The following is a 22347-nucleotide window of genomic DNA, read 5'->3' on the forward strand; positions in this document are numbered from 1 at the left end:
TACTCATGCCTGTATCTTATTCAGTATTTGAGGTTGCGATGGACGGTTCTTTCACTGATGAATAGCGAACGCGCTACCGGCTTCTTCAGCAGGCTTTGCTATTGAACATGATGTATTGCCAAACAATTCGCCACCTCAGGTCTACTGATACAGGCATGAGTAACTGTGAAACAGATGGCTGCAACTTAATTTTAATTATATTGAGTCTATAATGGCTTTCAATTGATTACTATTCACGTGATATCATTGACCCAAAAAAATTTATTAACAACGGTCACGCAATCCGCAATACATTATAAGGCCACGAAAAGTTAATTATACGTTTCTGGTTCCCTTCCTGGTCATTTTTTTTTGCTGAATTAATTGTATAATTAATTTACATATGTTGAAAGGTTTCATGTCTCTTTTCTTATAAAGATGTACTAACTTTATACATTAACTTTGTTTTTCCCTTTAATAGACTGCTTTGTCAAATGTAGTGTACCACATCGAAAAGTTGCAAAACGTTGCAAAAAAAAAAAACAAGCCTGGTCACCTGGTCAATTTTGGGGAATTGGTAGGACCAAAAACATATAATTACCTAATGTGTGCATGTCTACTGCTAGGTACTTAGCACACCTATTATGAAGTACAACTTTAAGGAAAAATTAGAAATTTTAAGTTCAATTAGGGATCATAGAAAAAAAGTAGGGAAACAAGGGAGGTTGCCTACATCTGCAGATATACTAGCAAACATTTAATCCCTAATCCAGTCTATACCCAAGACCAAGACTGAATTAGGGATTAAATGTTCACTAGTATATCTGCAGGTGTAGGCAACCTCCCTTGCTTCCCTACTTATTTTTTTCCATGATCCCTAATCGAACTTAAAATTTCAAATTTTTCCTTAAAATTTGTTTGTTTACTGTTTTGTAACATTATTACAACCCCAAAAACACCTTCGCTGTAAAAAAAAGGTGCGTCCAAGAAACTACAAGCACCTGTAATCCAATATAATTAAAAACAGCTCAGTAGTATATAGGGAAATACTTAAAAGTAACTGGTAACTTAAAGAGCTGATATCTGGAGCGGCCAAGAATCAATCTTAATCCAACTACTTATACTATTTTTTTTAAATCTGTGCAAAAACACCTAGCATTGGCTGTAAAAAAAAAGTGCACCCATGAAAGTAACTGGCAATTGAAATAGCTGATATCTGAAGCGGCCAAGAATGAATGCTGATATGCAACTAATTGGAATTAACAAAAAGTTTAACATTGAACCTTTGTCTTTCAGCTGTGTTCTACATTCACTCTTGCTGCATCATAAATTGATTTCTTTTAACTCTAATTGGCTGGTAATTTGGCCGCTTTAGTTAATTCCAATTAGTTGTATATTAGCATTCATTCTTGGCCACTTCAGATATCAGCTATTTCAATTACCAGTTACTTTCATGGGTGCACTTTTTTACAGCCAATGCTAGGTGTTTTTGTACAGATTTAATTTAAAAAAATTAGTATAAGAAGTTGGATTAAGATTGATTTTTGGCCGCTCCAGATATCAGCTCTTTAAGTTACCAGTTACTTTTACTTTCATGAAGTCTTTCCCTATAACTAAGCTGTTTTTAATTATATTGGATTACAGGTACTTGTAGTTTCTTGGACGCACCTTTTTTACAGCGAAGGTGTTTTTGGGGTGGATATCACTCATTTTTGTTATAGTGATAGTCTCACTGGTGGAACAACAAAATTGTTAAAATGGTAACATTTAGATGACTGATATTTGGAAATTAGCAATAATATTATTATCTTGGAGAGTCAAACATGTGCACCTGTCATCGTGTTTGACAAAGGCATGCACATTACAGACACTGTTCACACTGTAAATTTGGAAGTATGAATTTACAGTGTAGAATAGACAGACTGTTCTATTAGAGTATAGATCTATGTTTACTGTGGCATTCATTTACTATTAACAAAATTTTACAATATCTCATATCTGTGGTAAATGCTTTAGATTATGCTCATGATTAGCAAGTGCCTAATTAGTTCACAATTGCTACACAGCTGGCTATTGACTGTTCTATTAGAGCATATTTATCTTTTTTTTATAATATTATTTACAAAATATATCTGTGGTAAATACTTCAGGCATCTTATGCTCAAACTTAAGCATTGACTGGGTGCCTAATAAATTACTACACAGCTAGCTATGCATAATTTTGACTGAATTTATAATACAGACAATTTATTGCAAAAGCACTGATGGATGGTAATATGATGCAATGCTTACCAGCAGCTATAGTGATCTTGCTTAGTTCACTGCAGCTATATACACATAAGTCTCAGATTACATTTCAAGTGTTAGTGTGTCGTGGCACTGTAGGAAAACACTATACATCTCTTCATCTCAATAACTGCATCGTCATCATATTTAGATCAACTGTTGTAACTGGATTGACAAGGTGTACAGATTTTCTAGTCATATATAAAGAGGGATCAGTAAAGAGGATGGAGGGAAACCAACGAGACATCAGATAATTGAACAATAATTATAGGAGGAACAATCAAAATGCACTTAAATAAAACATCTCAATTAATATTCAAAACTCTTTGCTGATACAATAACCATGAACTCTGCTATGGCAAGTATCTTATCATTGTGTAGAAATTATATAGTTTGATTCTTAGTGTGTAGCTAGAGCTTTAGGCCTCATGGTGCATGGAATAGCAATTTATACAGGCAGATGAAAGAATACCTTGTATACGCAACCTGAAAGCTAAATACACAAGTGGAACAAAAAATTAGGAATTTTCAATATGAGTAGGGATCAAAGTAATAAAAAGTACTGAAACAAGAGAGATTATCTACCACCTGAAGTCATGCTAGTACACACGTAATCGCTACTTCAGTTGCCAAGATTTAAGATATAATGGCACTGAAGTAGGGATTACGTGTGTACTAGCATGACTTCAGGTGGTAGATAATCTCTCTTGTTTCAGTACTTTTTATTACTTTGATCCCTACTCATATTGAAAATTCCTAATTTTTTGTTCCACTTGTTTGTGTACTTTTTACAAACATTGCATGAATCTTATCTTTTATGTGCATGCAGTTTCTATTACACAGGACAGTAAAGTTACTTTTCCAAGTCTTGATGGTAGTATTCCCTTTGCCTTTCCGCTGACTCAATGCGAGACTTTGCCAAATCTTTGTTAAATGATGTTTTGGTGGCTTCAGCTGATTTCTCACGCGACGCTGTTACATTTTTGTAGTACTCATTAGCATGACGCTGTGATCGGCATTCACTGCTGTACTTGTCCTTTCTCTTTGAGAGTATAGACTCTGTATGAGCTTCATAGTACGCCCTGTTATTCTCCTTCTTTCTACTCTTCCGCGCCGCTTCCTTCGAAGGCATTGCCGCACCCAATATTGCCTCAGAGAAAACACACAAAGCAATAATAACCACAATACCCTTAGCTAACGCTATTTTGCTACGAATTATTTCTAATATCGCTCAAATACTTGAGGTAGATACGTTGTTTACAGCAAAGAAATGCGTTTACAAACGCAAGCAATATTAATTTTGCCGGTTAACTTTGCCAGAAACAAAAGATATAAGTCGTTAAATATATTCACTTACACGTACAAAGCTTCCCGATTGTGAACAGCTCGCTCTTCCTGCTCAAAATCAACTTTGAACTTTCAACCACGTGTATTCGAATATTTTACCGCGAAGATTATGATTACTCTATTTAGCGAGCACTCTTATTGAAACGGACGGCGCCGTACCTTGAAGCCATTTGTGGAGTTATTAACACCACCTGTAGTGAATCCAGGACGATGGCGACATTAAAGAACGATGAAAGGTAAGACCCTAGCGCAAGGATTGTATTTCTATCGGTGTAGGAAAGGTTTAATCTATAGGCAAAGCGAGCCGTTTTCATGCAAGAAGTAGGACTGTAGCTGTTGCCATCTTCCTGCTAGGCCTGGCTGAAGGCATCAGTTAGGGAGTCAGTCACTAGAAAATTTGATCAGATAGAATTTTTTTTAAAATTCGTGGAAACTCATAGGATGCATTTCGTGTCGTTTTGAAGGCGAAATCGTGCTTCACTTTTGTAATACAATACTGCTGAATCGCCGAGATGGTTTTGCAAGTCTGCTTTTGGTGCATAATTTTTTGGCGGGAAATCGTGAACCTTGACGATCCCTACCATTAAGTACTAGCGTACTTAATGATATAGTCATTATTATCAAGAGTCCATATAACAAGAGTTCATTTTAATATGGGACTCTAACCATCTTTTGGACAATGTAAATATAGGGCATCAGAGCCGGTACAGTAGATACAACCAGTGCATTGAGACCCGAGCCTTTTTGACTGGAATTAAACTTTCAAACTTTATGAAGCGAATTTGGTCACTGAAGGACTAAAAGTTGCAGTACTATACTTAACTAAAATTTTCTGAGGGAGTATGCCCCAGAGGCCCAGACTTTATAGACCAGTTGACTTAGCCTTAGCTACCACTTTCACCTTACTCTGGTGCCCCTGATGTATCAGTAACATATAATAGAGTAGCTATAGAAAAAGCTAGCTAATGCCATAGGGGCGGGAATTTGCCCTACCATCACGCGTTCTATGCGACCATATGCATCATCACACAAAAAATTAGCAGCACACAAACAATCCTATATATAGTTAGGCTATAGTATACATGTACTGCATTGCTGAGCCATGACTAAGGACAAGTACCACACAAGACTGACAATTATCACGTGATCCATTTAGGTGAAGTCCCTTGGAATGTCCCTGCAACACCCCAAGCGGACACACGTGATACGCGGTTTCAATTAAAATTGAACTAATGTTATTTAAATGGCAGTCCAAGGAGAGTGAGAGAGAAGTAACGAGATTACATTAAATCTTATTGTAACTGGATTTCATTTCATGGTGAGGTGTACTTTAATGCAGAGGCCGTACACCGTTGCTGAAGTATGAAAGAATAAGAGTCTGGAGTGGAGGTTAACGAAACTGATTAGATCGAAGATTAGATCGAAGATTAGATCATCGACACATACTGATTAACCGAATTTACAGTATTTTAGAGACCCGCTAGGCGAAAACTCCTAGTAGCTCCACTAGCTTGTATTATCTCATGGGGAGATTGTTGACAAGGTGTACGGACCAATTACCAAAAAACCGTGGCTATCTTGTCATTTTCCACTTACATCATCATCAGAAGTCTTGGAACTTTGGCTGCAGGTGAAAGTCAGTAAGCGAATCTGTGTCAGATATCAATGTTTGTATGAAAAAGTATACCCATTCACTTGTTCTGGTCTAAATTATTGAATTTATGTACAGTGAAACATATGAAGAAGTTTGCTGCATGGCACAGACATTATTTTGCTTAATCACGGAACACTGTTATTTTCACAAACTAACCTACAGAACTAATTCACAGTGCTTTTGTTTCATTGTGACACTAATGTAGTGAAGGTTAACAATGGCTCTCAAGATATCGAAATAGATCACAGCATTCCTTTCCAAATATCAGGCATTCAATTTGCCATAGAAAAAGTAAGTGATTTTAAACCTTAAAATGACAAGCTTAAATTTCCTCTGATTTCCTTCTGCTATAGCTCACCTTAATCGCTATTCACTGCTATTTCCAAATCTGGTTCGAATCTGAGGTATCTATTACGTGTCGTGGGTTATTATGCCTTTTATTGCATGACTCCAAAACACTTAATACAAAACGTATAGGGAAATTTGCTACACCCGGTCAGTTTAGGCCAGTTTGACGAACCAAAATCTCTGTAAATTGGACTTCTTTTGGCATCATTGTACTCGTAGAGAGTTGCTCTACATGTATTAAATTAAGAAAGTTACTAAACAGACTCGAGATAGGCAGTACACGATAATTAATTTAATTTTTAATAATTTTTCAATTGAAATGTATTGGACATGCCTGTTCCAGCTGACATTTTTGCCATGAACAAAAGTATAGCAAACTTCTTGGTATGCCTGTCTATTCAGGTCTCTGTGTAACAATGTCAACTGTTTAAACGAATAAAATCCCCAAATGTTTATTTTGTGTATAAAGTGACAAATTTAAGTGTATTGCATTTAATGCTCACCTATCTGTTTTTACAGGCAATCTAGTCATAGTGATTCACCCACCAACAGTGGATGTGGTTGTGATACTTAATTCTGGACCAGGCAGGACCCTTATTAGTATTGTGAATTTCGGATCAGTTTACATACAGAACTCGAGGAATTATATTGTGTTTTCTTTTTGTAGTGCTCAATATTGTGACGTCAAAAGGTGTCATGAATTTCTACATAATTAGTTGATATTGTACTATCTCATATGATGGTAACAAACTAATACCCAGGTCAGTTTACGTGTTGTGCGTATAGTATTAATGTTTTCCTAGTACCCAGATTTTTTGGTATATTGTACATATTAATGACACCGTCGGTTTTGCAGGTGCCATCTGGTCATAGCAGTTCACATACTAGCAGTCGGATGTAGTCATGGTAAGTCACGTTTGACCAGGCAAAATGCTTGCTTGTTGTTTTATAGGACTAGTCTCTTGTGTTGTCAGAATACCAAGCAAGTTGTGTTTTGTGATGACCACAAGCCCAGCCCTAGTGATAATTGGCCAGTTGTCTGATGAGCAGCTTTGACTTAAGGTATATGCACAAGCTCACAGCAATTGCTTTGTATGTTGTAAATACTTTTATGCACAAGTGTAATTTAAGATCAGGTATTGGTTGTAAAATGGGTTAAACAATATATCAGATATTTGCTTAGCTTAAAAGTGGGAATTGCAACAATTACAATCCTGAATTTCATTTAACATGTTGTACATTCTGTCTGGTGGCCACTTGTTGTTTGACAAGTCTTCTCGTGTTCATGTTTACATACTTAGGCACCAAAACACATTTACGTTACCTCTGGTACACTAGATTCACTTATAGCCTTGAGTATAATTTTTTAATGTCTTGTTCTTTTACAGGGCTCACTTAATCTTGTGTCATCATGAAGACATCTAAGAAATAATCACTTGGTGTTAAACCGATGTTTATTAAAATTTTGTTATGTGTTGTAATAGCACTGTTACATGTTTACTCTACTGCAAGACATTTTCATGAATTCTACAGCCATCTTATCCACAATTAGAATTGCGTTATTAGTAGCTGTCACAGCAGTTCACACTTCCATGGAAGTTTCACACTTCCACGGCAGTTTCACACTTCCACGGCAGTTTCACACTTCCACAAAGCACCATCGGTGTAAGGTGGAGCTTGTGTTGTGGCTTTCATTATGTACGTAATGTAGGGCAACAAAGTTTTGTCTGGAATGTGGTTTATGGTTTGTGACTGTGTACATGAGTTTTGGTCATTCCACACAACTTGCAAAATATTTCTTGTATCATAAGTGGTGCATGGCATTAAATGGAGTATTGACTAATGATTTATACACCTTCCCTAGTGTCTGTACGTTCTTCACGCTTTCGCACCTTGTTTAAAAGACATCTGCCGATTATAAACGCGAGTATAAACGCTGGCATGGGACGTGGCACTAAATGGACTCTAAAAGATTTCTGCTTAAAATGCCTTCCCTAGAGAACTTACGGGTCTGCACGCTTTCACAACTTGTTTGTCAGACATTAGGGCTTGTGTCCACATCGTGTCTTTAAAAGTTGTTGTAGGGATTACAGGTTTGAATGGAGAAAATACATGTAGGGCCAACCAGAATTAGATAATGTCAGGCCTAGATGACCGGTACAAACACGGGTAAGATGACTGGCAATACGTGTAATACAAGGTAGAGAAATAAAGTGAAATATGTCTAAATACGGCTATATTTTTTTATTTTAGCAAGGTCGCAAGAAAACTACGACTAAAGATTTTTTTTATTACGTAACCCAATACAAATCCATTGAGAGATGTTGCATAATCCAGGGCTAATATTGCAAAACCGACCCTACACATAAATAACTCACAGTAGTGGCCGCGTCTTAATTGGGCATGCGCTTCGTAGTTTCTTGGCCGCGCGCCTCACTACCGTGAGTCTTGATGACTGGTGAACCCACGCATACCGCATCAAAAGAAAGGATGGTGCCAGAATTAATGTTTTCATCTGAACGCGTGCCCCAGCTATCACAAACTGCTTCGAAAATGCAGTGGCCATTATGCTTCGCTTTCAGCTATGTACAGCCTGTTACACAGTGCTACAGAAGAAAAATGGTAAAAGAAATGCCCCTGCAACAATCCAGTCACCACAAAAATACAACAATTCGTGCGCCCCCAACTATTAATTACTGTCCCGTAAGTGCAGCAGCTATTACGCTTCACTTTCAGCTATGTTCAGCCCGTTACACAGCATTACAACAAAGAACAGAGTTAGAATCATCTCTGCAATCAGTTCAGTCACCACGAAAAATACAGACGATTCCCGTTTACAAACGTACTGTAGGGAAGCCATGGATTGCGCTACCGCGAATCAACACTTTGGCTGTCAGCAAAAAGAAATGGGACACAAAGGAGGACAAAGGTAAGTCCATGATGCATGCATTGTACGTACTACGGTATGCCAAAAGGCACGTCTCGGGATGAAACAATGTTGAACAGTGAAAAAATCACGTCCGTAGCCTTAGCCGTTATCGAGTTACAAGGCATCAGGCTAGCAGGCAGGCAGTTAGTCAGTAGAAAATTCCATTGAATAATTTTTTTCTTCAAAATTTCGTAACAATTTATTGGAAGCATTTAGGATCGTACTGAAGGAAGTTTTGGGCTTGGTTATACCTAACCAATACTGCCAAGGTGCCAGGATGGAGTTGTGAAGCTGGTTTTTGGGTGATTTGTTTGACTAGGAAAACCAAAATCTCCATGATCCCTAATATACAGTACTACCGTATGATACTGTACAGTGTACACATCTTACCATCATGTGACACTGAACTATGAAGTGTCTCATTAATATTTCTTGCTAATTCTTTAGTAGCTATGTTGCCATAGGAAGCCATAACTTCTAACATTGAATGAAATGATTTTGTATGACCACTCTCCAATGGTGAGGATATTTTAAATAATATCATTTCAACTTTTTTCACTGGGCTACTTTCAGCTGATATTTCATTATATTCTGCCAGAGTGATAATCTCCTTTGACACAAAGTATCTATATAAGTCAGTATTTTTTAATGTATCAACCAGTATTCCAAACTGCTTTTTGAATGCATGATATTCTGGAGGTGAATCTGTATAAAAAGAACGACACATGTATACATATAATAGAACACACTCTGTACAGTGTATAAATGAATGACTACATACTTTTCAGTTACAATACATGTTCTCCCCACATTAAACTAGATAATTGACTCTCCACTGTGTTATTGTAAAAATCTTTTTTTCAGTGCTTGCTATTTGTATTCCATCCAGCATTAGCCACAACCGCCATATGGCGGAATCAATTATAAACGCCTGTAGGTAACTTTCTAAGCGCTCTGTAGCTTCTATCGAGCATTATAGTAGCCCCTGCGCTGATTGACATCATTGTACACTTTTGATAGTCAATAATAAGCATTGTAGATGATACTTTAAAGTGATATTGGCACTACTAATGTGAAGAAAAACAGTATAAGGAGAAGATATAGCAGCAGTAGATTGAAGTCTCCACAAATTTTGCAGTGAGGGAGATAAAATTACTATTTTTTATATTTGTTTTGTGAACTTCATTTTAGTGAACTTGTACATGTATGTATACTGTATATATCAAAGGTGCTGGATGCATTAACTCATCAATTGTGTACAATGAACCCGACCTACTAATAAATACATAGCTATCCTTTGAGTTTCATTTTCTGCTATGTATGTACTTGTCAAAGAATAGCATAATAAGAGTTCATAATATATATATATATATTATACTGAGGAGAGTATCCTACTCTCATATACCCAGAAGGGCATATCGTGAAGTTATGACTTAATGACAATATGTTGTGGTTTGTGACGTACAAGCAGCTGTAAAAGTGCAAGAATCATTAGCACTCGTGCTACACTTGCGACGTTCAGGAAAGCCGTATTCATGAATGGCCTGGCAAGAAATGCTACGAAGTTGTCTAAACTCAAAAAGACATGTTGTAGTTCGGTGAGAAACACTGAAAGCTCAAGTTAGTTTGGTTGATAGCAATGTTGTTAGGCACGCGTTTAATCGATATTATGTTCAATTAATGACATCATTAATTATAACTGGAGAACTCAGCATTATGTCACAACGTCACGATACGCCCTTCTACAGGGGTATATGAGAGTAGGATACTCTCCTCAGTATATGTGAGGGGGCATAGGAAAAGGGACCTATAGTGGCTAACATGGAATTTGAGTTATGCTAATCAAAGAATTCTACAACTCACCAGCTATTCATATTTCAAACTTCAAGTCAATACTCAATTGTTTCACATAGTTATGAAGAATTTAAATACAAATGTGATTTCCCAATGTATGTAATTTACTATAATTACCCAACAATAAACGGAAATTTACTGACTTTTACTCAAAAGTTAAAAAGTCTCTATAGGTCCCTTTTCCTATGTCCCCTCACATATATGCTCTCCTCAGTATTGGTAACATACATTTAGACTACAACAAGTTTGATACTGAAATTTGATTGGCTGAAAACGTGGTCTCTAAATCTCGTAGAGCCACGCTCATGTCCAATAGAGACCACGCTCTGAGGCGATATGAAACACGATAATTACGTGCCTGTAACATTGGCAACGCATGGGCGTTTAAATGGCTAGTAACAGCCGTACTGAATTAGAGGGAGGTGTAATGGGCTTGTTTGTACTAATCAATACTACATTACTTGCTTAAAAGCAGCTGTCGAGGCACAACAACAGCAACAATGAGTTGTAGTCCAGTCGCTGAGTCCAGTACTTCGATACATAGCACGCGCCTGTAACATTGACAACGCACGGGCGTTTAAACGGGTAGCAACAGCCCCGCTGAGGTCCCGCCATGTAGGGAGGTGTAGAGGGCTTGTTTCTAGTAATTAGCCATACATTTCCCATTTACAAGCAGCTGTCAACTCAAGGTACAATAACGAGTTGTAGTCTAAATAAGTTAGACGTCAAGAACCACTGGGTTCTACGGGATTTAGAAAACCCTCAAGCCCTTAGTAGCGCCCTCGCTTCGCTCGGGCGCTACAGCCCAGGGCCTTCGAGCTAAATCCCATAGAACCCTGGTTCTTGACGTCTAACTATTATGTAATAGTTGTAACACGGGCATGAGGGCTTTGCCTGATATGTATGCCCGACTGCCCGAGGGCATACACATCAGGCAAAGCCCGAATGCCCCGTGTTTCAGCTAATATGTAACACTTATTAGGCTGATAGCCTGTACAGGGCGATCAATCACCCAAGCCAATATAAGTGCAGCCACTGGATGTATTATATATATGCATACCTAAAATTTTCAATTATGGGTCAGCAGCTAGTATATCCCAGTTACATTCAGTTATGATAAACGGACATATCCTAGAGATATCACGGAGAATTTCCGCTACGAAAGTTTAATGTTTTAATCAGTGCTATTGAATCGTTTATGGGAAAACTACGCAGTTCTCTAAAGGCCTAGACAGGTAAGCTTGCTTGTAGAGTGGTTACTCCATGCAGAGTGGTAGCTTCGTGATGAGGGTGTGTCCGTATTTGAAAACGTGCGGAGACGATCAAATGAATAAGCTATAGCACTAGTTTTCACATTAGCCCAACGTTTTCAACTCGTAGGATGGTGAGGATAATAAAACGCTATCCATCTGTGGCAAAATCCAAGTTGTGAATCCTAATCATGTGAGTATTATTCGATCCCCACAATCGATTTCGGCATCTACGTCTATATAATCAGTGCCCAGTTGTAGCCCGGCTACATACGAAATGTAACCCGGGAAGTTCCTTTGATCTGAGGTGTGAAAGTGTTACATATATATTTATACACACCACACTTTAGTGTGGGCATTCAAAGGCGCTGGTTAGGGGTTAACTTGCATATTCACTGGGAAATAATTAAATATTACCCGGGCAATATCATGGGAATGTGATTTGCACATGGCTTTGATGCCCAACCAGTTTAAAGATACGAAACGCTGTGACTCGTTTTATTGAGCGACACGGAACATTTTATTGTGGGTTTTAGTTTACACATTAGGCAAGGCTCAGTGGGTTGCTAAGTTTAGATGATTAGACAGTAACTAAACTACATTCTAAGACGAATACCTGTAAAACGACTCCTTGGGCAATGTATGGATGTATATTTCTACCTACTGCATGAGGTGCATGTTAGCCATTGAGCAGACCACAGGGCAAGAAGAATATGACAACTATAGGTGAGTATGTAGCTTACAGTCCTAAGTACTTAACTTAATGTATTAACATACTTACTGCCACAATAGCAAAGGTTTAATGTAATATTAAAAACTTTACATCCCAAAGTCAATCCCACAATCAAACGTTCTTGGCATGTGTTGAAACATAATGACATAGGAATAACGTTCTGAGAGCTATTTTCCCACGCAATTGAAACCATAATCGATCATCATATGCTAGTGTATAAAACAAATGGGGTAGTTCTTTCACCTATCAGGTGAGTATTCCCTGAGTGATATATATATCACTTATACCACGACTGTATCGGGACTTTGCTGAGATATACACCCTTACCCCTTGGGCCTGCAGCCCTTGAGGTTCGGGCGTATATATTAGCAAAATCCCTCACAGCTGTTGTATAACTATAAATTTATATATATATATATATATATATTAGTGCTGAAATGAATAGCAATTTTTACTATTTGAATAGTTGTGAACAAAACGACGGAATATTAGATTATTCTTTAAGCTTATACTTCTATTGAATAAGTACTGAAACTTTTTGTTAGGGAGCAAGGTTAAGCCTAAGAGCTATTTCTTTTCTAAAATAGATTTTTTTACAGCATAGATACATTACTTTATTCACAATCTTAAGTGCCAAGGCTGGCTTTTTCATCTAAATACAGCGTACAAAGTGCTAACGATTATTCTAATAGTGTGTTAACAAATCGAATAGTGTCATGCCGACCGAATAGTCAAATAACCAAATAATCGTTTCAGCACTAATATACATATATATATATATATACATTATGTCTGAACTAGCTATGATCAATCCACTCACTATGACAGCAAAGGTATGACCATATTTATAAACATGGCATTTCCATTATCCGGCCATCAATTATCCGAACATTCTGTTATCCGAACTATGACAGTGACTGTTCTATTAGAGTATTTTGCCTAATGTGTATGTTCTATTAGAGTATTTAACACTCTGTACAGTGGAACCTTACCTCAGTTATCCGAACCCCTTGGGACCAGAGGTGGTCCATGCCTTGATCACACTTGTTCAGTTTTTGCTTTATTATGCCTCCTTAGTTATGCAATACTCTTGGTACTTTCTTGTCACAAAAGATTTTAGACAATGATATTCAGAGAATGCTTTGATACTTGCAAAGTATGCGGTTTTATTCTGGTAAGAGACCTGGTCGCAAGTGTCTTACTGAGTAAGACACCTAGCCACAAATTTGTGACAAACAATTTGCATACATTGCAGGTTACTAACAAAATTCCATTTACAGGGGCGATTATCTAAATAACTCTAGGATTCTTCAGTGGATAAACATCCCTCAGAATAATCACCTCGGCTCCACTTCGGTGATTATTACATTATTCCTTTGGGGTTGTTTATCCATTGAAGAACCTAGCACTGTATGTTTTACCTGTACTTAAACTTATTTCTGTAAGAGTAGCAGGTGTGACAAAAAATCATACTTGTGATTTTGAAAATCACTCATCGTACTTGGCAGGATTTCTTCCACCCTGTACACAAATTGGAAGAGAAATGTGCTGTAATATACTCTTTATACTCTCCAAATTTGAAAAGAATCCCATCAAGCTTGCGTGAGTTATGGCAATTTTTGTAAGTGTTGCAGAGAGAAATTTTAGTGGAAGTAGAAGATATAGAAATATGCAAAGAACATATGATGGGCTTCAAAGCATTGTATCTCAAAGATGGCTGCACTAATTTGGTATGGAAGATATTCAACCCCGAGGAAGATTTTTAAAATAGTTACCTCTATTGGGATACGAAGGTGTAGAATTTGCATTTTCTTGGTTCCAGTATAATACACACTTGTCTGTCACATTCCCAGACACATCAGCTTTCCTTGGCCACATGACACACAATACTGATACTCTTTCACTTCCCAATATGCAATAGCATTTAAGGTTTTATACATTTACAGAAGTCCAGCAGCAGATAGCAGGAAAGGTTAGTGTGAAAATTGTAAGCCAGATGTAATGTGACCATCTCATATTGATGTTATTTTTAAAATTGTGATCTGTGAGCTGCAGACATGGGGCCAAGTACATTTGAAAATACTTAAGTAAAGTACAAGTACTTTTGAATTTTCCAAGTACAAGTACTCCAGCAACAATCAAGAGAGTACTTAAGTAAAGTACAAGTACATGCTGGAAGTACTTAAGTAAAGTACAAGTACATTTCGCTGTAGCAAAATATATACTGTATTCAGTGTATTGTAGTATGTAAGTATACCTAGTGGGGTTGGTACTTTCAGGTTTTTGTAAACCATTCACTCTCTTAAACTCTTATAATGCACTAACTTAAGCAGCAACATTGTTTTTGTTTGCCAGAATGCTATGACATTAATCATGGCTACATGACACATAGCAAAGTTAGGGAAGGCACTCTAAGAAGAATTGTACACTGCACCTTCATGCAATTTTGTTACGTACCCACTGTGTACAAACTACGTACAATGTTTGCAGTACTTACAAGTACTTAAGTACTCAAGTACATACAAGTACTTAGCAAAGTACTTGAGTATAAGTACAAGTACACTGGGAAAATTAAGAAAGTATTTAAGTAAGTACAAGTACTTTTAAATCTGTACTTAAGTGTACTTAAGTATAAGTACTCATGTACTTGGCCCCATGTCTGGTGAGCTGTACTGTATATTAGTAGTTAGCTTGCTGTGGATTAAAATGGGTTAAACAATGTGGTTGGCTGTATTCACAATGAAAAATTCAAATCCGTAGCTTTTGGCCTTGCTAAGCTATACTAGATTGAAATGTTTAACTTTGAGTATCTCACAATCTATTGAAGTGCATGCATCCCAAATTAGGTCCCAAATTAGGTCACAATTTGCATAAAACAGTCAATGTCTAAAAAGACGTCCCAGATCGAGGAGAGGTTGGTGATGCATTGCATGCCATTCATCTCATGATCTCAAAGACATATTGAACTAATTCAATAGTCGATGCCAATATTCTAAAGGACAATTGTACATGCTATATCACAAACCACCTTCTCAGTGCAACATGTTACTATATTAGCCAATAAACAAGTAAGGCCTAACACCTTGTAATATGCTTGAATACATAAGGCACATCATAGGGTTATTAAAACACATGTATAATTAGGTCCCTTATGTTTGCAAGATATTACAGAAATACATTATAATTGGAATGCATGTAATTATGATTGATTCCAGGAAAAAGCAAACCACCTATGTACACATGGCAAACCATAAACCACAAGTAACCACATAAGTAATAAACAATATTAAGAGCTGTTGTTGTTATTTGTTACATATTTGCGAGTTATATTGAAAAGAGAACCCACTACACACAGTTATCTAAGGCCACTCCAAATAAATTCTCTGTTTCCCACCCACCGCCCGCATCTGGTTACTGCCAGCTCTAAATATTCCATTATTCCGTATTCTTCCATTATTTTCCGGTTATTCTTGCATACTGATAGGCTCAGTAAAAGCTGTCTTGAAACAGTGTCAGCTCACGTGTCAGCAATGCTATCAAGTCAACACAAACTTCACGTTTGTGCTATTTTTGCAACTTACAAAGGAAGGAACAAGCTTAAGCATGCTTTTATGCAGCCCTTTTGACTGTGCCAGGCAAATAATGGCTTGAAAAGCTAGCCAATCTTGTAATGAAATAATGGAAATGGACCGCCCGCCCGCATGCAAATATGCCTGAGTCCAGGATGAGAAACAGAGAATTTATTTGGAGTGGCCTAAGTATAGGTTAGGAACCTAGACCAAGGCTCTTCGAGGTTTCTAAAACACGAAGACTCTTCGAGGTTTCTAAAACACGAAGAGCCGAGGGCGTGGTTGCTAACCGACTTAGAAAATGCGGGCGATATATATATCGCTATGTAGGTGGAACCATTGTGGGATTGAGTTATATGTCGTTTCAAAATTGTCATAGTGTTAAAACAAGTCATGCGACCAGTAGAGAAGATTGAACGTGTTTTCGAATTAAAGCTTGTAGCTAGCTACATTATCGCTGCTTCTGTTAGCTGGTGGATCAAAAACAGAGTGATAGCTACTGTGACAATGAAGTTAAAGCCAGCACTAGCTATAAAGGGTTTAAAGTAAGTGGTAACATTGTTGTCAATGGTTAATAATACTTGGTCTGGTGCTAGCCTTCTGTGACTAAGCCAGTATATGTGATTTCACACCTACATAACTTTTTTTACAAGAAACAAATAAACATTCTACAAGGAAAGCTTACCTTTTTAGTTCTTTTAATAGGGAGCCCGTTTAAAGTACAGTAAAAGCATAATAAACAGGCTCGAAACACTGACGGGCATTAAATAGAACTCCATTATATTTCTGGAATTCTCCGTTTATGATAGCAAACGTACCTACAACGTTACAGTCTAGCTCCCATAATCGAATTGGCGTAGGTGTGCTTATAAAAGGAATGGAGTAGGTCAAGCTCTGTTGGTCCATGGGCTATTATTAGCCTGTATATATGCTTTGCAGAGCATGCATAGCAAATCAATGATCGAAAGTGAGATTTGCAATGTGAGGTCTATCTGCTAGCAGGTTTCCAACAAGTATAGGTCAGATATGCATTGCTAGGAGTCTTCAGTGGATAAACAACCTGAAGGAATGATGTAATAATCACCGAGGTGATTATTGCTTTGATATTTGCAAAGTATGCAGGGATTTTATCCACCTGTTTACAGGTGAATAAAATCCCTGCATACTTTGCAAATATCAAAGCATTCTTGACATGCCATTGTCTAAAGTTAGTTAGAGACCTGTTAGCAGGTTTCTAACCATTTTAGAAACCTACTAGCAGGTTTCTTCATGGTTTTTAAAGACCTCATTATCTGCCAAAGATCAAAGCATACTATGCATAGCATTTTCTAATATCAAGTTATTTTGTTCATTTCCACAGAATACTTAAAGGTTTAGCCACAAACTGATTCACTATAAAGACAGCAGTTGAGCTATTTAGCTACTGAACTACATGTATGTTGTTCAACATGTACTGACAAGGAACAACCAAAGGATGAGCAAATATGAACATACAATACCATTACACAACAGTTACAAGGAATTGCTGTTTATCGCAACTTAAAGCAGTTTTTTTTTTTAAAGCAGTGCATTTAATGAACAGATGTCATGGCTAAATACTTCAGGGCATCTACGATTATTCATAACTGTTTAATTTGTAGTGCATATACATTCTATAAAAATGATTTTAGGAATATTTACTATGAATGGATGAGTATCAACACATGCAACAAGTCAAGTGGAAACTACTACCAACACTATAAATGTATCAGAAATTAGTAATCCCGTACCTGAATGGCCAGCTTTGAAGATGCAATGTTACAGTAGTTGACAAGCCATGTACAGTTGTCAGAAACTAAAGGCGCATCTCCATGACTAAAATAATAGTGCCTGACAATATTTCCTGGTGTGATTGCCACATGGGCTGCATGTCACTATGGGATATGCTAAGCACAACAATTCTGCAGTCAATAACTTAGTAAACATATGCAAGCACCATTAACAAATATCAAACTAAAACTGTCACGTGCGTAGCTAATGCAACATTCTCAGTCAATTATGTGCATAAAATACATACAAACCATCCAGTTTAATATTCTTTAAGAAACACAGTATACAATACCAGTGAGGGATATGTATACACCAGGATCATGGGCAGACTTCATAAATGAATTAATGTTTTAACAAACAGCTCAGAAATATGTAGCAAATGGGAGTTAAGTATTGTGATTAGTACTAAGCAACCAAAGTAGCTAAATAAACGTATATACATAAGTGCTAGATTAGGCTAAAAATTCTTTATATTGGAAAACTGGTTCTTGGGACAACAGCGGTAAAACAATTGTTTGACAACTGATAAACGCTGCTCATGTTGTATTACTATAACATATTTCACTATACTCGACCTAATGCAAAACTATTCTACACAATATCTATAGTAGTTTTCATATACCTAGTGACAGGAGTGAGGTATGTATAGTACGTAGCTTTAACATTCGCTACCTAACGGCTTCCAGAAGATTGTACTGACATGAGTGAGGATATGTAATAGTTGTAACACGGGCATGAGGGCTTTGCCTGATATGTATGCCCGACTGCCCGAGGGCATACATATCAGGCAAAGCCCGAATGCCCCATGTTACAGCTAATATGTAACACTTGTTATGCTGATAGCCTGTACAGGGTGATCAATCACCCAAGCCAATGCGAGCCCATTACACAGCGTTGTAGCCCATTACACAGCCCATTACACAGCGTTGTAGCCCATTACACAGCCCATTACACAGCGTTGTAGCCCATTACACAGCGCTACAACGAAGAACAGTAGGAGAAGTGCCTCTGCAATCAATCTAGTCATCACGAAAAATACAGATGACTCAACTATCAATTGCTGACTCGAAAGTGAAGTAGCCATTACACTTTGCTTTCACGTATTTTCAGCCTGTTACAAACGAAGGGCAACAGGAGAAGCACCTCTGCAATCAATCCAGTCACCACAAAAAATATGGACAATTCCCATTACAAACATAGGGAAGCCATGCATCGCATTACCGTGAATCAACACCTTGGGCTGGCAGCAAAAGGAAATGGGACACAAATGATAACAAAGGTAAGTCACTGATGCGTGCATTGTACATACTGCGATATGCCAAAAGGCATGTCTCAGGATGAAGAGACATCGAACAGTAAAAAAATCAAGCCCATAGCCTTAGCCATTATCGAGTTACACTTGCATCAGACAGACAGACAGACAGGCAGGCAGTAGAAAATTCTATTGAATTTTTTTTTGTTTTAGATTTTGTAACAATCTATTGGAAGCATTTAGAAGGAACTTTTGGGCTTGGTTAAACCTAACCAATACTATGCAGGATGGCATTATGAAGCTGGTTTTAGGGTGATATTTTTAGCCAGCAAAACCCAAACCTCCATTATCCCTAAAATATACAGTACTATTGTACTGTATGATAAAGCAATTCTATTTTTGCTTGAAAATCAGTTGAAATTTTAAGACGGGCATTAAAGAATAAATTTGATACATATCTTTTAAACATTCCTGAACATTGGTATCCTCCTGGATTGTAGAGTCAATCGATTCTTACTTTGTGCATTTTAGAATTCACACTCAGAAACATTACAGTATCCCAAATAGAATCTCACCACATGATTCACAAAATCTTTAAATTGTTACAAAACAACTAATACTTGGTGAGTGGATATAGATTCAATATAGTCAGTGGGTACGTTATTCCATTCTCAAAGTCTATCAGTAATTGGAACAACCTACCCACTGACACTATCAAATCTCAAAGTATTTTAGGCAAAATATACTTATAATGTGACTGACATATTTCATTTGTGTTTAGTAAACATTTTCTTTGAACATATCAGTTTGTATGGCTTGGCTAATTGCCTCCCCCTCCCTTCAAATCCACCCTACAGTGGATATATTCATCCAGAAATATTTTTTTTACTAGCCATCCATCATAACTCAAGTACCAAGCAAACTGGTTGTATGGAAGCCAATCACCTCGAACTCATCAAAAGCCTACTTCATACAGGCAATGAAAGATATTAAAAGCAAACTTCAAAGGGTTGGGCCGTATAATTATGCAGACCTCTCCTCGGTTCACATTTCTAGGGTAGTTCTAAACTAGCAAACCATTAACTCTCCAACTCTAGATCACTTCAAAAGAACACTTATAATAACATGACCGTATGTACGAACTGTTTTGTAATATGTCATACCCCCCTTCCCCACATCTCACCCACTTGTAATGCTGTGCCACACACTCTTTTTGAGGTTCTGCACATTATAATATATAATATATATAATAACTAAAGTAATTGGCTAGTCTCGTCCTTCAGACCCTTTTCTCCTCATTGACTAGAGATTATAACTCTCCTCAGAAAGGTCTAGTAAAATGCCTATACCCATTTAGAAATCCCCAAATCTGGTGAAAGATAATTGGTGTTTAATAACTATACAAGAGGTGACAAATAAAGTCTGTACCAAACTGTCATAATCATGACAATTTCACTGTATCCCACTTCATGATTGGTTTCTATATAATTTCTTTTAAAATATATATTATCCGGTCCTAATGGAAAATTTCATTATTGTTGGTATTAGACATTTTGTTTTGGCATTTTGATTATGCCACTCACCCACCAGTATCATTATAGAAAAGTTTGAAGTGGAAATCAAAAAATCAACTTGGTTTGGCTCAACAAGAATAACACAAAAGACCATGAAAAGATTTAAACATACTTATGGCTTAAAATGCTGTTAAGCCCAAGGGGTCCACTAGTCCCTTGAAACCTTTTAACAGCCTCTTCACACTCTCAAATCTAAGCTCATTTTGAAGTCTAAAAAGTTGAAAATATTGTATAAGTATTGCATATTTCTGAATACACAGCAGACGAGTGCTACAGTATGTCCTGCATCCTCGTGAGGTATAGCTTGCAATCTTATTTCATGAATCCAATATTTCCCAATACTAAACATATATGATCCGGATACTATGAAGTTTTTTTTTTGCTTTGAAATCTTGCCATGAAATCTTTGCTTGATAGCCTCGTACAATTTTTTTTAGTTTCAGACAACTTGGCTAGGCCTACATGCTTGTGCTTGTCCAGTCTAGAGTTGTGCCAAAAGTCATCTGCTAGCCAGAATGAAATTCACTTAAAAGTATGCTGTTGATATTTAGATTTAGCAGGTCATGGCAATTTTTAAAAAGTTAAAAAAACACATGAAAAGGTATTTCAAAAAAAAGAAAAAAAGAGGTGTCTCAAACCATATACGTACATTATACTCTACCACTGTACTACCTACTAACTTATCTTGTTTTTGCACTATTTAAGTGAGTTCAAGGGTTAGAGCAAGCGAAAGCTAGGGTTGGAGTGAGTGAAGCAAGCGTCCTGGCGAAGCCGTGGCCAATAGGGTTGGTAAGGGTCGGGTTCAGCTTTGGTTTCTTCTTCACCTTGTTATTTCAATAAATAGAGATCACTTCAGTTACATTTTATAAGGTAGAAACTAAGAGAAGATAGTAGCTAGCAGCGCCATGGTACAGTGGTTAGGAAACTGGTTTATCACTTGGGAGCCCGGGTTCAAGCCTTGTCACCATCAGTTTCTTTTTTTCCTGTTTTCTTAGGCTTTTTGTCCAAGTTCTTTTTTATTCACATGACTGCCGGCAAAATATAACCTGCCTAAATGCTACAAATCTAAAATAAGGTAAATGGAGGTAACTCCGTGAATATTTTGCACTTGCGTTCATAATGTATGATCAACAAAACCGATTGCAACTAAATTTGGATACTAGCACCATACATTATTATGTATTCTATGTATACCAAATTATGAGTAATTTGACCTAGCCATTATGGATATATGGCACAAAGCATCTGGCTGCAGCTGTGTCAAAAAATGCATATGGGTAACTTCGTGAATTTCTGACATAAAGCCAGCAACACCACCACCAATCTTGCTGTAATTCAAGAAAATAATCTTACTTTGTTAGAAAACATGCCAGAAAAGCAAATAAGTCCTTAACTAAGCTGCAACTATCTTGTAGCACTGCCTCAGGCGGTTTCAAACTTCAAGGAAATTTCAACGCACTACACTGTTTAAATCAAACTGAGCTGGCGTGAAAACCAGAATAGCTAGAAACCACCACTTCAATATACATAGGTAACCACCATGGCCTGGTATATCTTCAACTCAAATATTCTTAAAAGTGGTTTAGGAGTTACAGCTCATCAAAATAAAAATTCACGAAGTTACCTCCATTTACCTTACTATATTATATCTAACCTATGTAACTATACTCTAACCATGATAGCTATAACAAAGTATAATAGTATCTATGCCCTAACCAACCTACGTAATAGGAGGACTGTGCGTCCTCCTAAGCCACATAGCT

At 37.2% G+C, this 22347-nt stretch overlaps 2 protein-coding genes and 1 long non-coding RNA gene across 4 annotated transcripts in view; 1 reads left to right on the forward strand and 2 right to left on the reverse strand.

Annotated features, from left to right (window-relative positions):
• The window catches only part of LOC136254802 (protein NLRC3-like), a 101616-nt gene extending 92690 nt beyond the window's left edge, over positions 1 to 8926 (reverse strand). Inside the window, exon 1 of the mRNA XM_066047543.1 lies at positions 3123 to 8926. The gene's annotated coding sequence lies outside the window, so the exon portion shown is untranslated. The remainder of the gene's footprint in view (positions 1 to 3122) is intronic.
• The window catches only part of LOC136254807 (uncharacterized), a 123472-nt gene that overhangs the window by 62925 nt on the left and 38200 nt on the right, over positions 1 to 22347 (forward strand). The gene's annotated exons all lie outside the window — the stretch shown is intronic.
• LOC136254804 (uncharacterized) overlaps positions 1 to 22347 on the reverse strand; it is a 53974-nt gene that overhangs the window by 30101 nt on the left and 1526 nt on the right. Inside the window, exon 2 of one of the 2 annotated variants that reach the window (XM_066047544.1) lies at positions 8934 to 9248. The exons of the other annotated variant lie outside the window; for it this stretch is intronic. Within the exon in view, the coding sequence (XP_065903616.1) occupies positions 8934 to 9248 (315 nt within the window). The remainder of the gene's footprint in view (positions 1 to 8933; positions 9249 to 22347) is intronic. 2 annotated transcript variants of the gene reach the window in all.

The sequence above is a fragment of the Dysidea avara genome, chromosome 4 (assembly GCF_963678975.1).
Source record: "Dysidea avara chromosome 4, odDysAvar1.4, whole genome shotgun sequence".
Classification (NCBI taxonomy): Eukaryota; Metazoa; Porifera; class Demospongiae; order Dictyoceratida; family Dysideidae; genus Dysidea; species Dysidea avara.